Here is a 21,668-nt window from a genome sequence, read left to right on the forward strand (position 1 = left end):
GGCTGCTGGCTCAAGCCAGTGCTCATCCAGCTGCTCCTGCTGGCACTGCCTAGTGCCTGCCTGTACAGTCTATGGCCAAATCTCTGAATTGATTCCAAGGCTTCCGATTCAATTCAGATTCAGAGATTCGGGCGCTGAATCAGGCCATATCTCCTCTGAATTGAATCTGCTAACAAAGCTTTGGACAGCCCTATCAGAAAGTTCTTCCTAATTTCCAACCTAAATTTGGTCTGCTGCAGTTTGAGACCATTGCTCCCATATAGCCACAGAGAATAGTCTAAATGAAATGAGGAGACCTGGGTTCCATTGCCTACTCCATCAAGAGAGGAATCTAAGGGCTGCCACCTCCAGAATAACTTGTAAAGTAGAGATGAGGGCACTTTCCTCAGAAGTTGGCAAGGTGGGTCCAGATCTGCTTATGCAGTCAAGGGAACTGAACCTGTGTGTCCCACAGCTGGAGTGAACATCCTATTCAATGCTCTATTGTGTACGGCTGCTTGCAAATGTTTGGGGTTTTTTAAGTGCTTTACCAGACGAAGGAACGTGTTACTTTGACCCGGCTCTGCAAAATCTGGATAGATAAGGTGCTTCAGTGGGGCTTTTTGGTGCTTTCAGCTAAAGCAAATTCAATCAGCTATCAGATAAAAGGATAAAACTATACAGGCGATGTGCAAGCCAGGTCCAACTAACATGCTGCCTCTTCTGGGCATATGCTGGGCTCCGCACGGGAGCACAGAGTTTAAAGTAAAGCACCCTTTTTTTTTTTTTGTCTGCAAACAGTAAATGTCCGCTGCCAATATCTACTTGCTTCTGTTTTTTGTCACTCCAGCCCTGAAAGTTTATTGCCAACCTGGTAAATTCAGCCTAATTTATTAACAGTTTCAGGCTCTTTTTCAGCAAATTATTCACCAAAAAAAACATTGCCTAGCTTAAGATGTAATCATGACTCTCTTGTAGTATGTTGCTCTGTGTGTGCTTAGAGAAAGGTCACTTGGGCCCAAATTGTTGGTCAGCAGTAGCACTTGCTATAAGAGGTTGTTATCATCATTAGTAGTATCCAGCAATATCAATATAAACATGACTATGCAAAAATAGATTAAAGCATTGAACCCATTATTTACAGCTCTTCCTGTTTTCACAAATGGAGGATCTGGCCTAAAAACTTACCATTATTGGATATTGATTCCCTAATGAATAGGGATCTTAGGCCTTTACAAAAACAATCCCAAATTCCCTTATCTCCATCTGTGCTGATTATTTTGTGTACAAAAGATATAATGTAATTTAACTCCTTGTTCATAATTTTGCATTCTCTCTCAGGTGCTGCAGGAGGCCAAAGAGGATTTCTGGGATGTATTCGCTCCTTAAGAATGAATGGGGTGACTCTGGACTTGGAAGAGAGAGCAAAAGTTACTCCTGGGGTGAAACCTGGCTGCTCAGGTCATTGTACCAGCTATGGAATGTACTGTGAGAATGGAGGCAAATGCGTTGAGAAGTACAACGGCTACTCATGCGACTGCTCCAGTACTGCATATGACGGACCGTTTTGCATAAAAGGTAAAAGCCCTAGTGCGATAAATCAAACTGCCTGGAAATAATTTGGCTCAAAAAAAACACCCCACAACAGAATAACTGATAGATTTGGTCATATTTGTTAAATATAAGATAGTTGTATCCCTTAGTATTCCCTATAAGCATAATGTTAGCCACCATTATCCATTCTAAAGGATTTCTACACCCCTCTTTAGTGGCAATGTGTGTGTTCCCCATTTAAATCCAAAGGTACATGAAAAAAATAAACCTTAAAACTCTCTGTACACTTCACAGCAAAGTCAAGTTATTATCTTAAGCTGCTGAATAATAAGTTCCTATTTGCACAGGGTAGTGTTTATTAATTTAAACTAAAGTGAGGGGGTGAAAGCACTATCCTGAACTTTCCTAACAATGAAATATTTAGTACAGGGCCTGAATTTGAATTTTTTTAGATTGGAGGCCAATGTTTAGATTAAAACTCTCTCAGAGCTTTGGCTATACAGATCCAGAAGTTTCAGAGAGGTTAAACAACCTGAGTCAAGATGTAGAGAGACGGTAGTGTGTTTTGAATGGGCACAGTGGATAAAAAAGCAAATGTCACATTCACTTAGTGCATTTGAACTGGTTTCAATATTAATTAAACTTAAAATTTTAACCAGCTTTTAATTTTAAGGAAGATTTCTATTACAGTATATAGCTACCAACCAGTTTTTACAGCTATTGTCCAAACATTGCAAAAAAACTGCAGGTGATTTTTTTTTCAGTTTCCTGTGGGTTTTTGGATCAACAGTGATTAAATAAGTAGTTTTCAGAGCTGCAGTTTCTCAAACCACTGTACATTTTGCAAATCTTACAGCCATTCTTTTGTTTCCATACAATTTCATAAGGCGTTGCTATATTTCTTTGCAACTAATGCCACAGATTTCATCAAATATTCTTGAGATGCTAATCTCTCAAAACAGTCCTCTTTCACTATATGTTATGTTTTAGAAAGCAATAAAATCACCTATTCTATTTCCTAAGTCTTTCTAAAAGCTGCTTCATGTGGTGCTAACATCGCAATTTCAGCTAAGATTACTTACTGCACTTTTCAACGGTTTTCATAATTCTAAGGGAGCCTTAAAGTCTCATAAATTGTCTATCATAGTGTTCTGTTTTTAAATTACACACTACCAGTGATCCTATAGGCAGGGTCAGTTCTCCACCCATCAAATTTCCCTTAAGTAGTTCATAAAGACTATAAGGAATAAGTACTTTTTTTTTAGTATTCAGTTTCCCAAATCCTTCACAGCTGTTCTTTTTCTTTCTTCCAAAGCCAGCCCTCAAGCATTAAGAGTTTGAGCTTTTCCAACCATGCATAAATGGACTGATTTGAAAGTAGAAAGGGCAGATTGGGGAACTCATCACTCATTCCCTGGTGTATTTTCCCCTCCCAGGCTTTGTCCCCTAGTCTCTCTCACTTCCTTCCCTCATACAATAAGGACTTATTCTTTGTGCAGAATGACTGACAAAGTAGATCCTTTTTTCTGCCCGTGTGTGGATTGCTTTTGCCTGGACAATTCTGATGAATTTCTGATAGATTTTGTTATCAATTCCAGTAATTGTGATGAATTTGTTGTTCAGCAGAAGGGAAGCATGTGATTACAGGGCTATTCTAGTTACTTGTTTCTGCTGTGCTTCCATAACAAGAAATTGGAAGGGTGCAAAATTCATCGTTTCATTGTGCTATGGGGCTTCAAAAACAAACTGCAGGAAGGTACCCATCACTTCCAGAACTGCATTTGTACTCAGTCTGCAGACTTTTGGGAATGTGAATATGATTACCTCAGTTAATCTGTAGTCTACATGAAATACCTACCATAAATAATTTGCCACAAGTTGGAGGATGAGTTGCAGTGTGCTTTTAGAACTAACCCAGGACCACCAGAGTTATCCCTGGAGGGAGCTCCTTCAGAAGAAAATAGAGGTTGTTTTTAACAATGCCATTCCCTTAAATATCATATGCATTGATTTCAGAAAAGAGATGCTGCTGTGTTCCAGTGAACTTGCTTTTAAAAATTATTCTCTTTCACCAAATCATGTCACATTTTTTCATGCTTCTTTTACGGACAGGTCAGAGCACAATGGCACCTTGTAGACTAATTCAGAAAGGCATAAACCTTCATAGGCAACATCCTTCTTCATCAGATGTCATGCCATCTGATGAAGTAGATTCTCAGCTACAAAAGCTGATGCTTTCCTAAATGAGTTAGTCTCCAAGGTGCCATGATGACCAACTTCAAAATAACATTGCTAACTACCTCTCTCCCTTGTTTCTTTTACAAATGAGTAAGCCACAGATTGAATAAGTAGTAGCCTAAGGCTTCTCCCAAAGCTAGAGCTAAACAAAATATTTTATACGTCCTAATTTTAACTAAACAGTGTATAGAAATATCATAAAGGAATTTGTACATTCTCTAGAATAACAGGACCTTATTTTTATCTGGTTCATAGACAGTGCCGTAGTAAAAATTATAATTAATATAGTTACATTATTTTTCTATATCAATAGGAAATATTTTCCTATCTCTGATATACTATATACTTACAACCTAATTAGAAGCAGAGTATATGAAAGAGTACTAAAAGCTTACACAGCGCTTCATCTTTGGATGTCAAATTGTTTGAAAAATGTTAGAAGACATTATTATTCCCTTTATTTTTATGGGGGATTGAGAGAGACAGTTTAAAAGTCAAAATTTTAAAAAGGACCTCTAATTTTGGGTTTCATCAGTCTTTGCCGGTCCTCTTTTTAGTCCAATATTTTTACAAAAGTACTGAGCACCCACAATTTCCTCTTAATTCTTTGAAGATGTGAATCAGGAAATCAAGGTTTGGGTATTCAAAGCTTGATATTAAAAATCACAATGATTTTTTGGAAATATATCCCTTAGTGATTTGCCTCAATTCACAGAGTGAGTCACTAGCAATCCTGAGTGTAAAACTTGGCTTAGCTAATTGTCAATTATCTGTTTGAACACTAGATCTAGGCTTAGGAAATCTCAAATATATTTTATAAATTAAACTGTTTCAAGCTATCTCCAGATTTTTGTAATTTGACTATTGTCATTTTTTTTAGTAAGTACTAAAATTTGACTTTTTTTGAGAAGTAGGCATCTCCTTCCTTCAAATCTAGTTTAGTGTTTGTGTCTTCACAGTGGTTTTTCATTAAAACATTCATCAAATAAAAAAGCTTAAGGGTAAGTTTAGATGCAAAACAAGTAGCTTCTTAAACATCCCATGATCAAGGTAACTGTGAAAACATGAAATAACCAGTGCTGGTAATGAGACCGCTCAAACACTTCAGTTTCAGCCCATTGAATTTTACATTGTAAATTTAGCTTGCATTTGACCTTGTAAATCCAGTGAAATACTGGAACATCTTGTAAACGTTGCCAAAGTCCCCATGTTTTCAAGTAAATTGGATCCTTCCTTTTGTTTCTAATAACACCTCAAGGAGTGTTTTACCGTATGCTTCTTCTTCATGAAACAAGACTTGTTCTCTACTGGATGCAAAGAGAAAATACAAAAACGGTACTTGAAAAGGAAATGATACACTGGCAAACTTGCAAAGCATGCTCTGTAAACTGTAATGAAGAGTAAGATAATCAGATATCAAAATGTTGTGCTTCAGGCATAATTTCAAGAGAACAGGCCAGAAACTTCACATATCTGGAATTTTGACTAAATTTCTCATTGAAATTGTCTTTTGGCACATCCAAATGATTTAAGACCATTTCTGTGAAGCTAGTATCCCTTTTTTTAGCTAGGTCAAATGTTGAATTTTGGAGCTAGCTTGAATAGCATTGTATTACTTGTGCTTTTAACTATAGTTACAATGTGAAGATCCACATTTATTGATCTCTTACCCAGTCATTATTGCATGCATAAGTAAGAGTTAATTGTACACTTTTTTTCACCCAGCCAAATACATTATTTGGTGCCTTTGTCAGGCCTAAGATACATAGCTGCTCTTAAGAAGTATCACTTACACATGGCAATACTTTTTCTTTTCTTAATGTGTGTGTCTTTTTTTGTACATCAAAATAAGAAACTGACAGCACTGGCTAGAGCCAGTAGAGAGCAGAGAAACGTATTACTTCTATTTGCATGTTCCAGTTGACATCTCCCTTGGCAGAGACTGCAAATCATGCTGCATTGTTACATAGTTTAGTAATGTGCACATTGGACCTGGGATGAGACAACCAAGCTCATTTTCCCCTTTGTAGCTAAGCTAGGATTTGAGTGCAAATCTCCAGAGCTAAAAGTTAATACATTAGTTCTAGGAGACTATATCTGGTACATTTCTCACCATGAATAAACCTTCCACAGACCTATAGATCTGAGCAGTGAGAATCAAGTTAATGTCAAATAGAGCCAATGGAATAGCAAAATACTATTCAGTGGGCGTGTCTACATGAGACACTTTACTGCACAGAAAATTTAATTTCTGTGAGCATGGAGCTGGGCAGGGAACAGGCTCTACAAGCTCCCAACCCTCTCCAGCCTGTTCCTTTATGGTATACATTTTCACACCCACTCATAAGCATCACTCATGCTCACATACACAACATCCCAGACTTTTCTATTCCACTATACTTGGTGACTGGCATCAGGGGTAATATGAAAAGTCTAAGCTAATAAAATACCATTGGCATAAGAGACTGCAACTACTGAATGCTTCACAGGGTATCTGCTCGTCATGCACAGTTAGGATATTTTTATTTATTAAACTTATCTGGAGAATTACTGATTAGTGACTGGAGAAAAATTGTACTGTCTCCAGTCTAAGTAACAGTAGGCAGTACATGTGATTGACACAGTAGGTATCTGCATATTACTATCCCTGTAGGAAGACAAAGTTGCCAAAATGTACTTTGATTAGTATTAGTATTGCCAGTTTTTTGTTGTTGTTGGTTGTGCAACTGGCTATCATTCTTCTGTTCAGAACTGTTCAGTGAAATGGCTGCAATACATCTGAGTCTCACTGACTTTTCTCACCTTATTTTATCCTTTTTTAAGCATATTCTTTTTCATTTTTCTGAGGGAGGGGGCCTTCACAATGGTCCTCCCATCCCCACAACAGCATTTCTGAGAGACTAATTTGTCTGTGTTTATCTTTGTCTCTGTGGCTGCATTGATAGCGGATTAAAAAGATTGAGGACCAAACTCTGGCATGATTATGCAGCACAAATGCTAGACTCTAGAGGTCACGCTGGGGGCAATGGCAGAAAAAAGTTAGTCTTCCAAGCACTGAGGCACCAAAAACCCAAACTAAGAAAGAAAAATAGCCCGTTGCCACCAGCAGGCTTCAGTGTGATAACAGAAGCGTTGCATAGTCTTAGCTCATATACCTCCAACTTTTGTTGGCAATGTAAATTTAGACCTGTTAGCTTCTCTGCAGTTACCTAATTTGCATGAGCAAACACAGAATGTAAACACACATCATTTTTTTAGTCTCATGAAATGCAAATGCATTGCATGAAAATTTATAACCCCTATTCTGTTCCATACACCCCTATACAATTATATACCAAGCTATTTCTTGTGAATTGTTTTTATCTTAAGCAAAGTCTGAAAGCAGTGCTGTACTTATTAACAGAAAAGTCTTGTTTCAGACATTTTTCCTTCCTATTCATCTAGCTCTTTATTTCTGCCTTGGGGAGAAACCTAGTTTTTTACAATACTGAATGGATAATTAAAAGACCTACTGCTCTGGCTGCCTAGGTGAGTAAGCAGAGCAGCTTCTAATTTTCCCGCTTGGTCACATCTAAATTCTGCCTCACACATGCTCAGAGAATCATAAAAGAATAGGAATGGAAGGGGCGTCAGGAGATGATTTTGTCCAAACCTGTGCTCAAGGCATGATAAATCCCTGTCCAAGCCATTCCAGACAAGTGTTCATATATGAACAGCAGTATATGAACAGAACCCACAGTTGCCCTTTGGTGGAGGGTAGGGCAAATCTTAAACCAGGTTCCACCATTTTGAAGCTAGTATGTGTGTGCCAAGCTTCTGTTCTGTTACATATACAGATAGGTTTTGTGTGCTGAACTTCTGTTATATTATGGGTATAGACTGGTTTCCAGTCACTTATACCAGTAAAAGTAAAATGTTTGTACCTGACCATAATCTGTGTTTCATGACTTCCAATTACAAAATTCCCTTTTCCCCCTAGGTAATCTGTTCCAATACTTACAACAATTATAATGCTATGTGTAACAGGGGGCCTTCCCAGGACCAGTTTGATGTTGGCCTGCCCACCTGTCTCTGGGCTGACCATCCTCCTCTCTCGTCTGCTATGCCTTAATGATACATGATTACAATGTTAATTAGGTGGGAGGCTGCCCATTTTGAACCACAATGTTTAGGGGGATCTCTGCAGCTCTGTTCCACCCCTACACTGTGGCCCAAGCCTTTCAGATGGCATCTCAGGCAGCCAAACTCAGCCGTGCCCTTTGCCCATTAGCTCTGGTCCCCTCCCTGGGACCTTCAGCTCCCCCTTAGGCCCTGGCCCCATCTCAGGCCAGTTGGGATCCCAAGCCTCTTTACTCTGTGGGCATCCCTTACGGTGGGCCCCTGGCCCTTTTTACTTCTCTCTGGGTCCTGGCCCCAGCATGGACCACTCATGTACCTCCGGTCTGCTTGCCTGCTTATACCCTCACAACTCCAGTGGAACAACTGAGCCTCAGGCCTCGCCAAGCCCTTCCAGGTCTGGGCATTCCCAAACTAGGACTGTGTGGGGGCTGGAGGTTATTAGGTGCCCCCAACCTGCCTTTCACTAGGGAGGTTCCACCAGGCCTTCCTTCCCTGGCAAGGTGCAGTTTTAGGTCATGCCCAGGAGCCTTCTCCATCCCCGTAGCCCCAGCCCATAGGCCACCAAGGTGTTCCTGGCCTCAGCTCTGCCAGCTGATGTCTCTCTCATGGCGGGTTGGGCGCCCCCCCGTGCATATAGCCTGTGTCCCCAAATGGCCGCCACAATCAAGTACCTGGCTGCTGTCGGCTCCAGCTCTTAATGTGGCAGGCACCAACAGTGCCCTGCCACACTATGTTATCCCCATTTTATACACGGAGAATTGAAGCCAGAAGAAGGCTGTGCCAGTCACACAGGAAGACTCTGGCACAGCTGGGACTACAGACCAGATTCCTTAGATTTCGGTTTATTCCCTTAACCACAAAGCCATCCTTTCCAGATTTTCCAAAACATGATCAACAAAAGTAGGCTTCAGATTCACACATGTAGAACACAATGGATTTGCAACTATTACTCTCACCTTGGGCACTTTATTTAAAATTGTATTTGCTGAAAACATAGTTTTAAATACTAAAAAACATTCCAGTTATTCTTTTTTATAGGAGATCTAAAGACCAAATAGACATAACCATCGTTGTCATTAGCTATACGCATCCTGGCTTTGGTCTTTCTATCATTAGCTATATAAGAACATTTTCTTGGATTAAGATTTAGGAACAAATCATGATAATATAAACTCTACGGTAAAAAGTTCTAAACATGTGGACCAGTCTACAGAATTGGAGATTTGGATGAACAGAAATAATGCATATGTATTCAGTAAACTAGTATATCCCTGAAATGATATGAATATCCTGTAGGAAAGTTTCATTTTGGTGCATATCTCTGTCCTGTGTGTGCCTTCATATTGAACATACAGTTTATACCACAGTGCTTTGAAAACTGCATTTCACATAACACCACAAGAATTTCTTAATTGAAAAAAGAATATTTTATTCTGCTTTTTAATCCAAAAAAATACGTTCTTCTACCCCTCTCATTCCTCAAAGATATATCAGACATATTATAACTAAACTAGTGGGGTAAGGCTTTCCACAACCATCGATCCACAATATATTACTATAAAGAGCAAAGATTTATTTGTCTGTATATCAAAAAACCAAATAAAAAAAGGGTAATAATTCCAAAAATCCTGACAGCTCAGAAAATGTAATAAACTTTCAACTTCTCTGTCAGGCTATTATAATAGGGTTGTTCTGGTGTCAATTTTCATTGAATTAAAATGTTTTACTAGAGATGAGTGGAGCTACCTCAGCAATACTGGTGACTAGTGTAAAGGAGCAGCTACAAGAAGTGGCTCAGAGATTCAAACTTCAGGTTCTTGTGTGCCATGTCAATTTATCCATGGCATTGTGTATCACTGCTGTAGTAGCAGAGGCACTTCACAGTCTTTTAATGTGTATCTGGGTATGGACACATGCATGGGCAGATTCAAGTTTTTGTAAAGGGGGAATATGAAAGCAGTCACCTCCACTGAAGGGGTAACTACACACCCCCCTTCCAGCTTCCCCTCCCCCAGCAGGTGGGCATACCCCACAGAAGGGGCATCAGTGGAGGACTTTGTCACCCAATCAGGTAAGAACCTTCCCTCCCCCTCTCAATTTCCCCTCCCTTCTCTTCTGTACTCAGGGACACGCCCCTCCCCTCTTTTCCCTCCTCTGCCTTCCACTGCAGCCACTGTTTCCAGCTTCACCAGGGGCAGGGAGGAGGAGAAGCTCCACAGGGAGAAGCTCCTGCTTCACTCCAGCCAGGTTATGCAGGGAACTGGAATTGGCTTGGGACAGTGACAGTGGGCAGGTTCCCTTCCCCTATGCCTGCTCCCAGGCTGTCAAGGACCACGCAAGGGAATGAAAAGGGAGGAGGAACCAACCCACCGCTTGCTGCTGTCTCTGGCTGAGCCCAGCTCACCACAAAGCCCAGCTGAAGTGGAGAAGGGGAGGCTGTGGAGCACCCCTGCCATTGGGTCATCTGGACAGGAGCAGGCAGGAGAGGGGGGAATGTGAGGGGATGAGATATGCCACAAAGGAAAAAGGAAGGAGAAGCAGTCTTACTTCCTTTAGGGACTTTAAAAAGAAGAGTTCCTAACTGCTGCTCCCATAGCATCAACTAAGAGGGGAAAAGGAGATGCATCCATGCTGCTGTATGCCCCCTGGATCTGCCCCTGGACACATACACATTTGGAAATGTTTCAAAAAGGGAACATTTCAAAAGGGCATCAGTTGTTGCATTCTAATTGTTATATGCATAAAAATTGGGAATAATACAAATGTAGCAAAAACACTCCAACTTTAACATCATTTCATCTAGTGTTAAGGTTGGAGTGGTTAGAAAGTGTCCTCAACTGCCACCACACCTCCCTTTCTACCACCTTGGATCCACTACTGGTAACAGTTGCTGCCCTTTTGAAGCATCCCCCTTTATAAATTACTCCAAATATACATGTTTCCATACCTTTGTGCTCCTGGCATCCATGTGAACTAGGCGGGTATTCAAACCAAGTGAAACAAAATAACCTGCTCCTGGTCACAATGGAAACCTGTGGTAGAGCAAGGAACTGAAGCCAGGCCTCACAGCTTCCAAGATAGCACCAGAACCCCTGAGGCATCCTCCCAGAGCAACCTCAAGTATTTCCCAAAATGCTCCTTCAATTGGAAAAAATTCTTTGATGTCTATTATGGGGTCCCCTTTGCATAAGCCTGATAGTACGTGAAAAAAAATTGTTTAGAAGCATTTCTTTTCTTGCACAAGGCATGCCACTTTCCTCCTCACTTATTTTTTCACAATTATAAGAGAATAGATTCTGAACCCCAGATGAACTTTGTCTGGAAACAATAAAAAGCTTCAGGGAACATGGCTATAGCTACCTGATTCTGGCCATTCTGTTCGCCACATTTGTAGCATCTGGCAAAGTATGCCACTTATGCAAGCTTAGGCTTTTCCAAACCAGTTCGTCACATAAGTGTGTGGCGATGTGGGGCTCCCTGACTAACCACAGTGCTAGTTTCTCCACCTGCCTCTGGGCATACTGCCTACCTGTCTCACCTGCCATGCCTTGATGGAACATACTTGAGATGTTAACAAGGTGGGAGGCTGCCCATTCTAGCCTCGATGCCAGGGGGCACTATCTGCAGCTCCATTCCTCCCCTACACTGCAGCCCAAGCATCACAGATGGCATCTCAGGCAATCAACTCAATTGTCTCCTTCGCCCATTAGCTGTGGCCCCTCCCTTGGGACCTTCAGCTTCCCTTTAAGCCCTGGCCCCATCTCAGGCCAGTCAGGACCCCAAGCTTCTTTGCTTTAAATAGGCATCCCTTGCAGTGGGCCCCTGGCCATTCTGACCCCTATCTGGGTCCTGGCTCATCATTGACCAGTCAGGTCCCTTGGATCAGATCTCGGCCTCCTGCCTGCACTCAGGGATCAGGATCCCCCATTCCCAGATCAGGTGCTTCATGAAGCATGCCTGGCCCCACGGGGTCACTCACCCCAGCAGGCTCAGGCATCCCATGTAGCTTACCTGGCCTTCCTTGGATTACATGGCTCAGATCACCCACCCAAACATGAGAGCTGGGGTTAAGGTGCCCCTACATGCCTTTCACCAGGGTGGTAACTGGCCTGGCATTTCCTGGGGGCACCTGCCAGGCCACCCAGGCCACCCACTCCCAGCAGGGTGCAGTTTTAGGTCATGCCCAGGGCCAGGAGCCTCCAAACCAACCTCTTAAGCTCCTGCCCTTACCACCAGGATGTTGCATTCAGCCTTACAACCAGGCAATATTTCTGCCTGGCCTACTAGCAGCAAACTGCTCTATTTATATAGGCAGCCAGAGATCTAAAATGGCCACCACAGTCAAGCAACTGCTGGCTGCTTGGCTCAGCCCTTAAAGTGGCAGGCACCAACAGTGCCTTGCCACAAAGTGCCATCCCGCCCTGCCTTGTGCTGTTTTCCATGTAACTTAGAGTGTTGATGAGCAGCTATGACTCATGCCACTGCTCATGACTGACTGGGGCCTCCCGAGACTTAGGGGGCACTATAGTGGCAAGTGAGGACTGCCCGCAGATGCTGGCAGTAGTGTTGGCAGCAGGGGTGGGGGGTGGCAAGCAGCCACTGCCCACAGAAGCTGGCGACAGCTTTGACTGTAGCCAGTCTCGGGGGGGCACATGCCCCCTCTGCCCCCCCTACACATGTCCTATGCCGCTGCTGAAGTTCTACAGGGATGTTACACTAATGCAGAATAAGGTGAAATGAAGATTTACCCTGCTCTACTTGAGCCTTCTTTCCAAATATAATGAAGTAGAATAGACATTCCTATTTGTTTAAGTACATTTGTGTAAACTGTGATTATAGTGAGCCTCTGTTTACAATGAACCTGTTCTTTGAAATTAAATGATGACACTGTCCACTGTCTGCAGTGAGAGTTCTCTCAGGTTAGGTGGGCTTTCTATCAAAGCCTTATGACAGGCATCCTTGGATATTATTTTCCATATATTCCATTTCTTATGGTCATTTTTCAAGGAAGCTGTCTTTACATCCAGTACTGATATATTTATGCCTAGGAGATAGGTAAAGGACTTGTATTCTATTAACAAAAGCAAATAATTGCTGTAATTGTACATTTGACACAACCGTCAAAAGCTCAAACAAGCATCCAAAAAAGTGCAGTGATGGCAGCCAAAGCATAAGCCTAGTAATGTCTTTAAATCTTTAAATCTCCATTTCTTCTGTTCACAACCTAAACACAGTGAGGCTGAGCGCAGGATGAACCTAGTGTAAACTTAAGAGGAGCAGTAAAATGAAAATCATTAAAGTCTTTCAAAGTCTCAGTGCAGTCTTCCTCAGATCGAGAACAATGAGTGTCTTACCCTTTTAATATCCTCTGGCCAGGAAGTTTCTCAACAGTAAGTCTGTCTTTGTGACCACAGTCTGGAAACTGGTGCAATTTCTAATGCTATGTAGCACGTCTTGTAGCCGCAAGCAAAGTAAGCCTCCTATAGATAATATGTACTCCATATTTATGGATAGGGGACGTGGAGCTGAGACGCATAAAAAGGAAATGACAGACAGGGAGAGAAATTTTGTTGGGCTGCTTTATCTGCCCTAACCACCTCTGTGCCTTCCTCAAGGCTGCAAGTCCCTCTGGTGAATGTCCTTGGTCAAAAATTATTACAGTCAGAACCTAACCAAAAAAATCTATGATGCTGGCAGTATGAATAATATTTTTAATTAGCCATCTCTGGTTAAGAAAAACTCAGAGCCTTAGGACTGTGTGTATAAATCCAGATTTCTGAAATAAGAGCAGCCTTTTTCCTGGAATTTTCTTGTCTCCCTCAGCAGACTGGGTTACATAATCATTGGAGGGGATTTTTTCTTGTTTGTTCTTTTGCTTGGTGTGTTTTGCGGGGGGAGCCACTGAAATAAAAATTCCTTTGAATTTGGTGTGTTTTGCAGGGGGAGCCACTGAAATAAAAATTCCTTTGAAAATATTTAGGCTTAAGCTATGGTTGAGGGCAGCATTTGGCCTGCAGATTTTTAATTACCGGTGGTGACGCAGAAAAAGGAAAGAGACATTGGGGGAGTTCCCATGAGGTAAAGTCAGGAGGAGAAGAGAATCAGGTCCCTTATCTGTCCTTTCCTAAGTCTGTAATGGACCAAGAAAGCTCATCACAAAATGAGATTTCCAGTAACCAGTTTCCATCTGCTCAAGGTGAAAATAACACAGGGATCAGGTTTTATCCAATTTAGATATGTCTGGTCCTTGGAACATGGCATTGCAAAAATGAAACTAGTGATGTGGGAGTAGTGGCATAAGGAACCAAGGAAATAATTTTGGACATCAAACTACATTTATCAATTTTAGATCTGTTTGTTTTGGATTGAGGTTTGCATCTGTTTTTCCTTCATCCCCTTGTAAATGTAAGAAGAATATATATAGGAAATATGTACAGCTCATATCAGGAATACTCTTCTTGCTCCATAAAATTGTTTCTACTGCCTTCACAAATCCTATCTTGTGCTTCTGCAGACAGCTAGTCCAAACTTCCTCTATTTATGTTTTGCAAAGACTGTCAATAGAGCATGACTGCAACGCATGTTGGTTTAGATATATGTACTGCTATCCAAAGAAAACTGATCTGTTCCTGCCACATTCGTTTCCCTGCGGCTTTTGTCTTGAAAGAGCAGTAACAGCAGGAACCCTTTTCTATTTCTGATTCCTTAGGGCGTTGTTACATGGTACTTTTGGGTGGTTCCTGGAGCTCTTAACCCCTGGATGGCCATACATTAACGCCTTGAAGTGGTTTTAAATTCTTGTTATGGGGCACAAAGTTATGCCACTCCAGGGCAGAATTATCTCTGATCCACACAACACAGCTCCTGTTCCATTAAGACGTGGCCACTCCCCACAGATTTGCTATTGATCCTCCAGTATCCCAGGTTCTGTCACATCCCGCCATAGAGCTGGAATAGAAGCCTGTCCTGGCTCACCGGCCCTCTAGGGGCAACTCACAGCTATAGCTCCTAGTTCTCTGCCTATGCACCAGGCATCTAGTGGCAAGTCACAGCTGTGGCTTGGGGGATAGTCAGAGAAGGTTTCTAGACTAAAGGGGTGACAGCTCCAAACTCCAAGCTATCACTAATACTGCTCAACATTTGTGCAGCTTACAACATAAGGTATAACAAGGCCCTTAGTTTTTTTCTTTTTTAGGTGTCTCATCTAAAGCATTCCAAAAGAAGGTAACTGTAGGTGCATAGAAATCTCTGCATTATAGCAACAGGGCACATACTTTATTTGAATCTTGTCACCATTTTTCCAGAAGAAGAAAGAATATTATTTTTCCCTTTTAGGCTCTGCTTCAGGAAGACATCCTTGTATGAGTCTATCCATTTAGTCAGTTGGTCTTAAATGCTTGCTTAAATGCTTTTTGTAATTTAGCTGCTGCCTGTTACAAAGCTTCAAGGAGACTGGAATTTGGTGACCTCCAAGTAGGTAATTTCTTTCTTGATCGCCCACTGGAATTTCAAAGCTATCTTATAGATAAGTACAGTTTAGAGAAAAGAATATGCTGCATCAGAAATTGTAGATAAGAGTGTATTATGAAATCATCATATAGTTAATAACATTTAAATAAGATCGTTTTGAGGCAAGTCCTGCAGATGTAAGCTAGCGTTTAATGCAAAAAGCATTCCCACTATTTTCAATGTTACTATTCATTGTAGGAAGCACTTTGCATGGTGGTAAGTGTTTGCAAGATAGGGTCCTTAATTATTAATCCAAGAGTACAGAGATTGGGTCTAGTGAAGAATAAAGCTGTTAAACTGAATTGCATTTCCCATAACTATTTGGAAATGATTTAAAGTTTCTCCTATAACAGCTATAAATCTATCACAGTGGCTCTCAATTATTTATAAGTCTGTGAGACCACAGCTTGAGTGGTTTTTTTCATGTGGTTACACAGTGACACTTCCAAATATGACATTTCACATCTAGGAAAATTGTTATAAGGGAACAGAAAACCATAAAGTTTTCTAGCACTAGATTTAGCAAAATATTGAAAGGGGGCATCAATAAAATATTTGCTAATATTATCTTTCTTACTGTTTCTTCAACTAAGCTTCCTTAGATGAAACCTGAGGGCTTCTGTCCTCCAGTACAGGACTTTCATTATTACATGTCTAATTAAATCATCATTTAGCTGCACATCAGTTTGGCTTTACATATTCACTCATAATTCTGTAAAATAAATCAAAATACTCCAGAATGTGGAGGAACTATATAAATGAAAGTTCCCTGTACATATGACAGAATATTGACATTTATGCAGTTAGACAGTAATCAGTCCCACTTTATAAGCTGAGTTACTAATGAAAGATAAGCAAATGATAATTAGTGTTTAATAAATGACTAGTCAATTGTTATAGTTGGTTGTAGAGTCCAGCTGATCAAGAGGATCACTTATATCCATTTTAAAACATTTCTGTAACATACTTATAACAACTTTTAATCATTTCTTAAACCCTTAAAAATTAGTTATTTGTCATTAATATAAAGCATGACCTATATTAGTATTAATTAAAATAACAATATATCATAAACCATTTTTTACTATATAGCAAATCTTACACATGAAAAGTTTTTTAAGAAACCATCCAAAATTATTACCATATATGTACTTTACATAGTTATGATGCTTTGCCTTTGGGAGGCAGTTGTTCTTTGTCAATCCCTTAAGCACTTGCTGAAGTCAAGTTTCACCATATATTAAAGTAACATTCCTCTTAGCTTATACGTTTAATGTACGAAATAGATGGGACTATATTTTTAGAGCTTGTGGAGAATTTTCTTCAAAACATTGTTTTAACAGAAAATACAAGGAAATATCTTTTTTGCCAGTGATGTTTTTATTTTCTATAAGGAATACTGAAAAAACTGTTCCATTTCAGGTTGGTTTGACATTAATCTCTTCATCTGCCTGGGATGTCATGGTGTCCCCATAGGGGCTGTAGTTCCTCTGCCCCATGGCTTCTTTCTCTTCTAAGAACCAGGATCCATGACCAGTTTATATTTTCTAGGATGCCCTGTAGTTTTTGCATTGCAGAAACTCAGCCAAAGGGAAATACTATAGCGAGAGATAAATATAACTAGGAAGCCCTCTCCTGGAAAAGAATGAAGCACCTGAACTACGTCTTTCATAAGATATGACAACAGCTTGAGTGTCCATCAGGCTGTTCTGAAATGAGACCTGTTCTGAGATTTTTCTGAACCAAATGATTTAATTCCATTAAAAGTTTTGCTATTTTGAGTGTTCATCCCAAATGTTGAAGAATCTGAATTTCATGCATCATCTTTAATTATTACCATCAAGCCATATTTTGACATCTATAATCATATATAACAGCAACTTCTCAATGAAATTGCTCATGGAGTGAGGAACCTCTTTTCAGAAAACAGTGTCAGATCCATTATATGAATTTCTGCATTTAACCAATCAATACATTTGGGGTCTGGAAGGAATTTTACCCATGATCAGATTGGTACAGAATGTGGGGATTTTTGCCCTCTTCCTGGGATTTTTCAAGTGTATTTAACAACCTCTGCAGTGAGCAGGACATGAACCAACATTAACCCCCTACTTCACCTGTGAAGGTTAGGGTCCTATGCTTTGTAGCTGTGGGACAGGGTTGATTATGTCATTTTAGTAGTAAGTTAAACAAGGATTTGTATGGGATGCTGTGGAAAGGGATGATCCAGCCTCTCACAAGAGGTTGGACTAGATGATCTCTAGAGGTCCGTTCCAGGTCTAGTTTTCTATGATTCTGTAAAAAACAGTTTTCCAGGAACTGATGTGATTCTTGGAAGTACTGTCTTTTCTTAGGGGCAAATATTTGAGGATGGTTATTGGAAATGTAATAGATACAAGAAAGTCAGAGTGTTATTTCTAGTTTAACGAGTTCTTTCATTGCTAATATAAGGTCAGTGGATTTATATTTTTAACTTAAAAGTTTAGAGAAGAAGAAGGATTCAAGCTTCCTCTTCTGTTCTTTCTTTGTTCTATATTTTCTTTCAGGTAGGCAGTTCAAATCGGTTTAGCAGTTTTTATGCCTGATCTATCTTTATCTACTCTTTCTGTTTAGACAGTTAAATGTTAAATTGCTCTGCTACTAGTTAAAATAAACCAGAGACAGCATTTTCTTCTGAAAATGAACTTTCACAAAGGCCTGCCTCTAAAATTAATTGATATAATATTCTTTGATCTTTTAGATGTTGTTGATGTGTGTATCACTTATCAAATAATGATAGGTCATGGGACTAAATTCTGGCTTTCAGAACCAAAGCCTGACTGAGAAGAGTGTGAAAGTATAGTGCCCAAGGGAGGAGGCATTTTGCTGTCAAAGGGCACAAGGATGTGTCTAAGGCACAAACAAGAGGAAAACATGTAGAAAAAAGAACTGTGCACACGTCAACTAATGTTGAATCTCTGGATTTTAGCAGATCCTAACTGTATGCCCTTCCAACCAATTCATATCTGTTTGGAATACTGATCTCCTGTGGCAATGCTCAGCTCCACAGACATTCCCATTATGCCTGCCTGCACTCAGTTGCGCAAGAGTAAAAGAGTTTCCTTCTATCCCCTTCCACTGTGCTTCCCTCACACAAAGTTTCACAGCAGTTAATAAAGGTAAAGCCCCGTTATCTGTTCAAATATAGAATTGGTCCAGAAGTAAATAGTTTTCCAGGGTTCAGTGCAAATCCATTTTAATACTGAAGTGCTTGAGATTCTTTGATCTCCCTGTTTCACAGAACCAAAAAATTTTCCAACTCTCCATTCAAATTTTGTTCTGGTTCTTTATTCTTTCTCTTATTTGCATGTAGCATTTATTTAATTTCTTGACCTTTTGTCTGCACTTTCTAAATATTATGAACCATAAGGATTTCATGGGCACAAATGGAAAGATAGTCTTCTGCTCACAGGTCATAATCTGAGGCATGGGACAATAGGGTTTTTACCTAGAACTGCTACTGGTGTTCTGTATGTGATTTTGAATGAATAACTTTGCTTGTCTGTACATTCACTTATCCATCTTTAAAATGCAGAAGTCTTCTCCAGGAAAAAAATGTTAGTGCTTGCAAAGTGTATTGTTGGAGGTGAGTTAATACCTTGACAGGTATATAAATAGATACTGATTCAATTTGATAATAATTCTATTAATATTCCTATTTATTGGTGCTGTTTTTTCAAGGCTTATCTCAGAAAATTGCTTGTCTTTTTCCCTTCTATCATTTTTTTTCAAGATGTTGGAGCATTTTTTGAAGAGGGGATGTGGCTCAGGTACAGTTTTCCATCCCCAGGGACCACTGCAAAAGACTTAGCCAGTCGAACTCTGTTGAGCTCTACAGACCCTGAGGCTACTGTGCCAGACATCAGTTTGAATGCAGAGGAGCTAAGTTTCAGCTTCAGTACCACAAAATCCCCCTGTGTCCTCCTGTACATCAGTTCTTACACTCTGGACTACATGGCAGTGCTTGTCAAGCCATCTGGTAAGTAGTTGTTCTGGTTTTCACCGTTGAAGGGAGAAATATATAAAATATAGCACACAATCAGCAAAGCCATAAGCTAATAAGAATATCCCTTCATCCCTACAATTGCAAAGTATGTACAAGGCCCAGTTCTTTACACCAGCAAAACTTGGTGTAGCAAAATAGAAAGTCCGGCCCATAGGCTAGATTGGTAAGAAAAACGAAAGCAAATATAAACTACAGAGGTGATATCCCAAGATAAGGAAGAGGTCTTTAAAGTCCTGACTTTAGGTCAAAATGTGTTGTGCACAACATGTTTTTCTCTCCCCTTCACTTTTCATCATCAATTTCCCTAACAGGTCTGGTCCAACTCCCATTGCAGTTAATGAAAATAAAATTTGAACCAATAGCCACAAATAGAAATACCTAAAAATACTACATTATAGAAACATAATTAAAGAGAGGATTGTTGTAACAGCATCAATGTAGAAGCCAGAGTTTTTGGATTCTGTACCTGGCTCTGTCTCTGATTTGGTTAGTGACCTTGGGCAGGTCCCTAAATTTCATGTGCATCATGTTCCTTGCAGGAAACATGATGGTAATGTCCATCTCATAGAGGCAATTTGTGGTGGTTAATTGCTTATATGTTTATAGCTTTCTGATGCTCTCTGCTGTTGTTTACTTCTCTTCCCCTTAAAAAAAAATAGTTTGTTATATAATGCAAATGAATGCAGTGAAAAATAAAACTGAGCCTGCAAGCACTTGGCACATGAGTTTGCTCCTGTTGTAAATTTCAGCCTTGGGGCGCATGTATTATTGTATTTCCTTCTTTACAAATTAACTAATCAGTACTTATTAATACTTTCAAACAAAAGATTAAATTGAAATATAGGATTAGAACAATATCATCAAGATTTTCAAGCTAGGTTTTCCTAAAGTGAGACTTCTAAACTGACTGTTAGGGTGAAGTTGCATGTTCCACCTAGACCCTACTAAGGCTATTTAAACCATGAGCATCTGTATGCTAAAGCTCATTATCTCATGCTAAGTGCCTTCAAAGTGTCTCAGAATTAACTCTGAGCCATAATACCCACTCAATTTAAGACTAACTCCAGTCTGGTCCACAGAGATAAAACAAGCATTTAGCTGTCCACCAGCATCCTAAGATTCACCACTCGTAGCCCCTTTCCCCTCCCCAAGCAGAGCAAGGATAGAGCCCAGGTGTCATGGCTCCTAGCCATGCCCCTGCTTGCCAACCCTCAAGGCTAGGGACAGAAGTTACACATAAACTGGTTTAAGTGATCAGAAACTGGTTTAAACCTATAACAGAATTGAAATTCAGTGCACATAAACCAGTTTCAAAGTGGCTGAAACTGGTTTAAAATAAACCTGGTTGAATGTAGTATCAGATTTAACTGATTCATGTCAAACCAGTTTATGAAACTTCTGGCCCAGACCCCTTCCTGGTTCAAGTTAAATCCGAGTCCCTCAGCATCCCAGCATTTTGCAGCCCTGGGCTGGGCTATGCTGTCTGCTCCCGAGAGCATGGCTGGCCCCACCCCTCTGTTCCTTAGCTGAAGCAGTGAGGGCTGGCACACTGGCCTCACTGGCTGGCTCACTGCCCTGCCCCAGGCAAACCCCCGCTGGTGTCTGGGGCCATGGAGGCAGGGGTTAAACTTCTCTGCCCCCAAGTACGGAGCTTCCCTGCCCTGCTTACTTAGTGCTGGCTGCGACCGTGGACTACAAATCCCAGGGGCACCTGGAAGCAGGAAGAGGAAGTGATGAGCAACCCTGCAGAGTCCTGTCATTGTGAGTCTGGACTGCAAATCCCAGGGACCTTGGGGGCAGCAAGAAGAGGAAGAAAACATACAGCCCATGCTGGCTATATGCCAGAGAGCTATGGCCTAGGGCCCCCCCGGCTTCTGGCTTGAGCCACTGCAGGCATGTGGCTGCATTTCCTGAAACAGAAGTGAATGTCTGTTCACTTGCTTATTGGTTAAATCTTTGCAGCTTAGACTAACCTGCAAAGACTGAATTAATTCAGCCTTGGGATTTTGCACTGTCTGTACTCAGCCCTAGTGGCACATATGAGCTGTTGAGGCAAGAAACAGTATTAACCCTTAATGTGTGACTGCTCACAGCATGTTCTAACTTTAACACTGCTTAACATTTCACAGATTTAGTATGGCCTAAGTATAATGTGTAACTTCACCATTAGGCACCTAAATATGTTGCCTAATTGTCGAAATTGTTAAGCTTCCAGCATCATCAG

The 21,668-nt window shown here is 40.6% G+C and overlaps 1 protein-coding gene across 1 annotated transcript in view; it reads left to right on the forward strand.

Annotated features, from left to right (window-relative positions):
* CNTNAP2 (contactin associated protein like 2) overlaps positions 1-21,668 on the forward strand; it is a 1,052,534-nt gene that overhangs the window by 896,642 nt on the left and 134,224 nt on the right. Inside the window, exons 16-17 of the mRNA XM_025209846.1 lie at positions 1,321-1,557; positions 19,172-19,417. Of these exons, the coding sequence (XP_025065631.1) occupies positions 1,321-1,557; positions 19,172-19,417 (483 nt within the window). The remainder of the gene's footprint in view (positions 1-1,320; positions 1,558-19,171; positions 19,418-21,668) is intronic.

This window comes from Alligator sinensis, unplaced genomic scaffold, assembly GCF_000455745.1.
Source record: "Alligator sinensis unplaced genomic scaffold, ASM45574v1 scaffold456_1, whole genome shotgun sequence".
NCBI lineage: Eukaryota > Metazoa > Chordata > Crocodylia > Alligatoridae > Alligator > Alligator sinensis.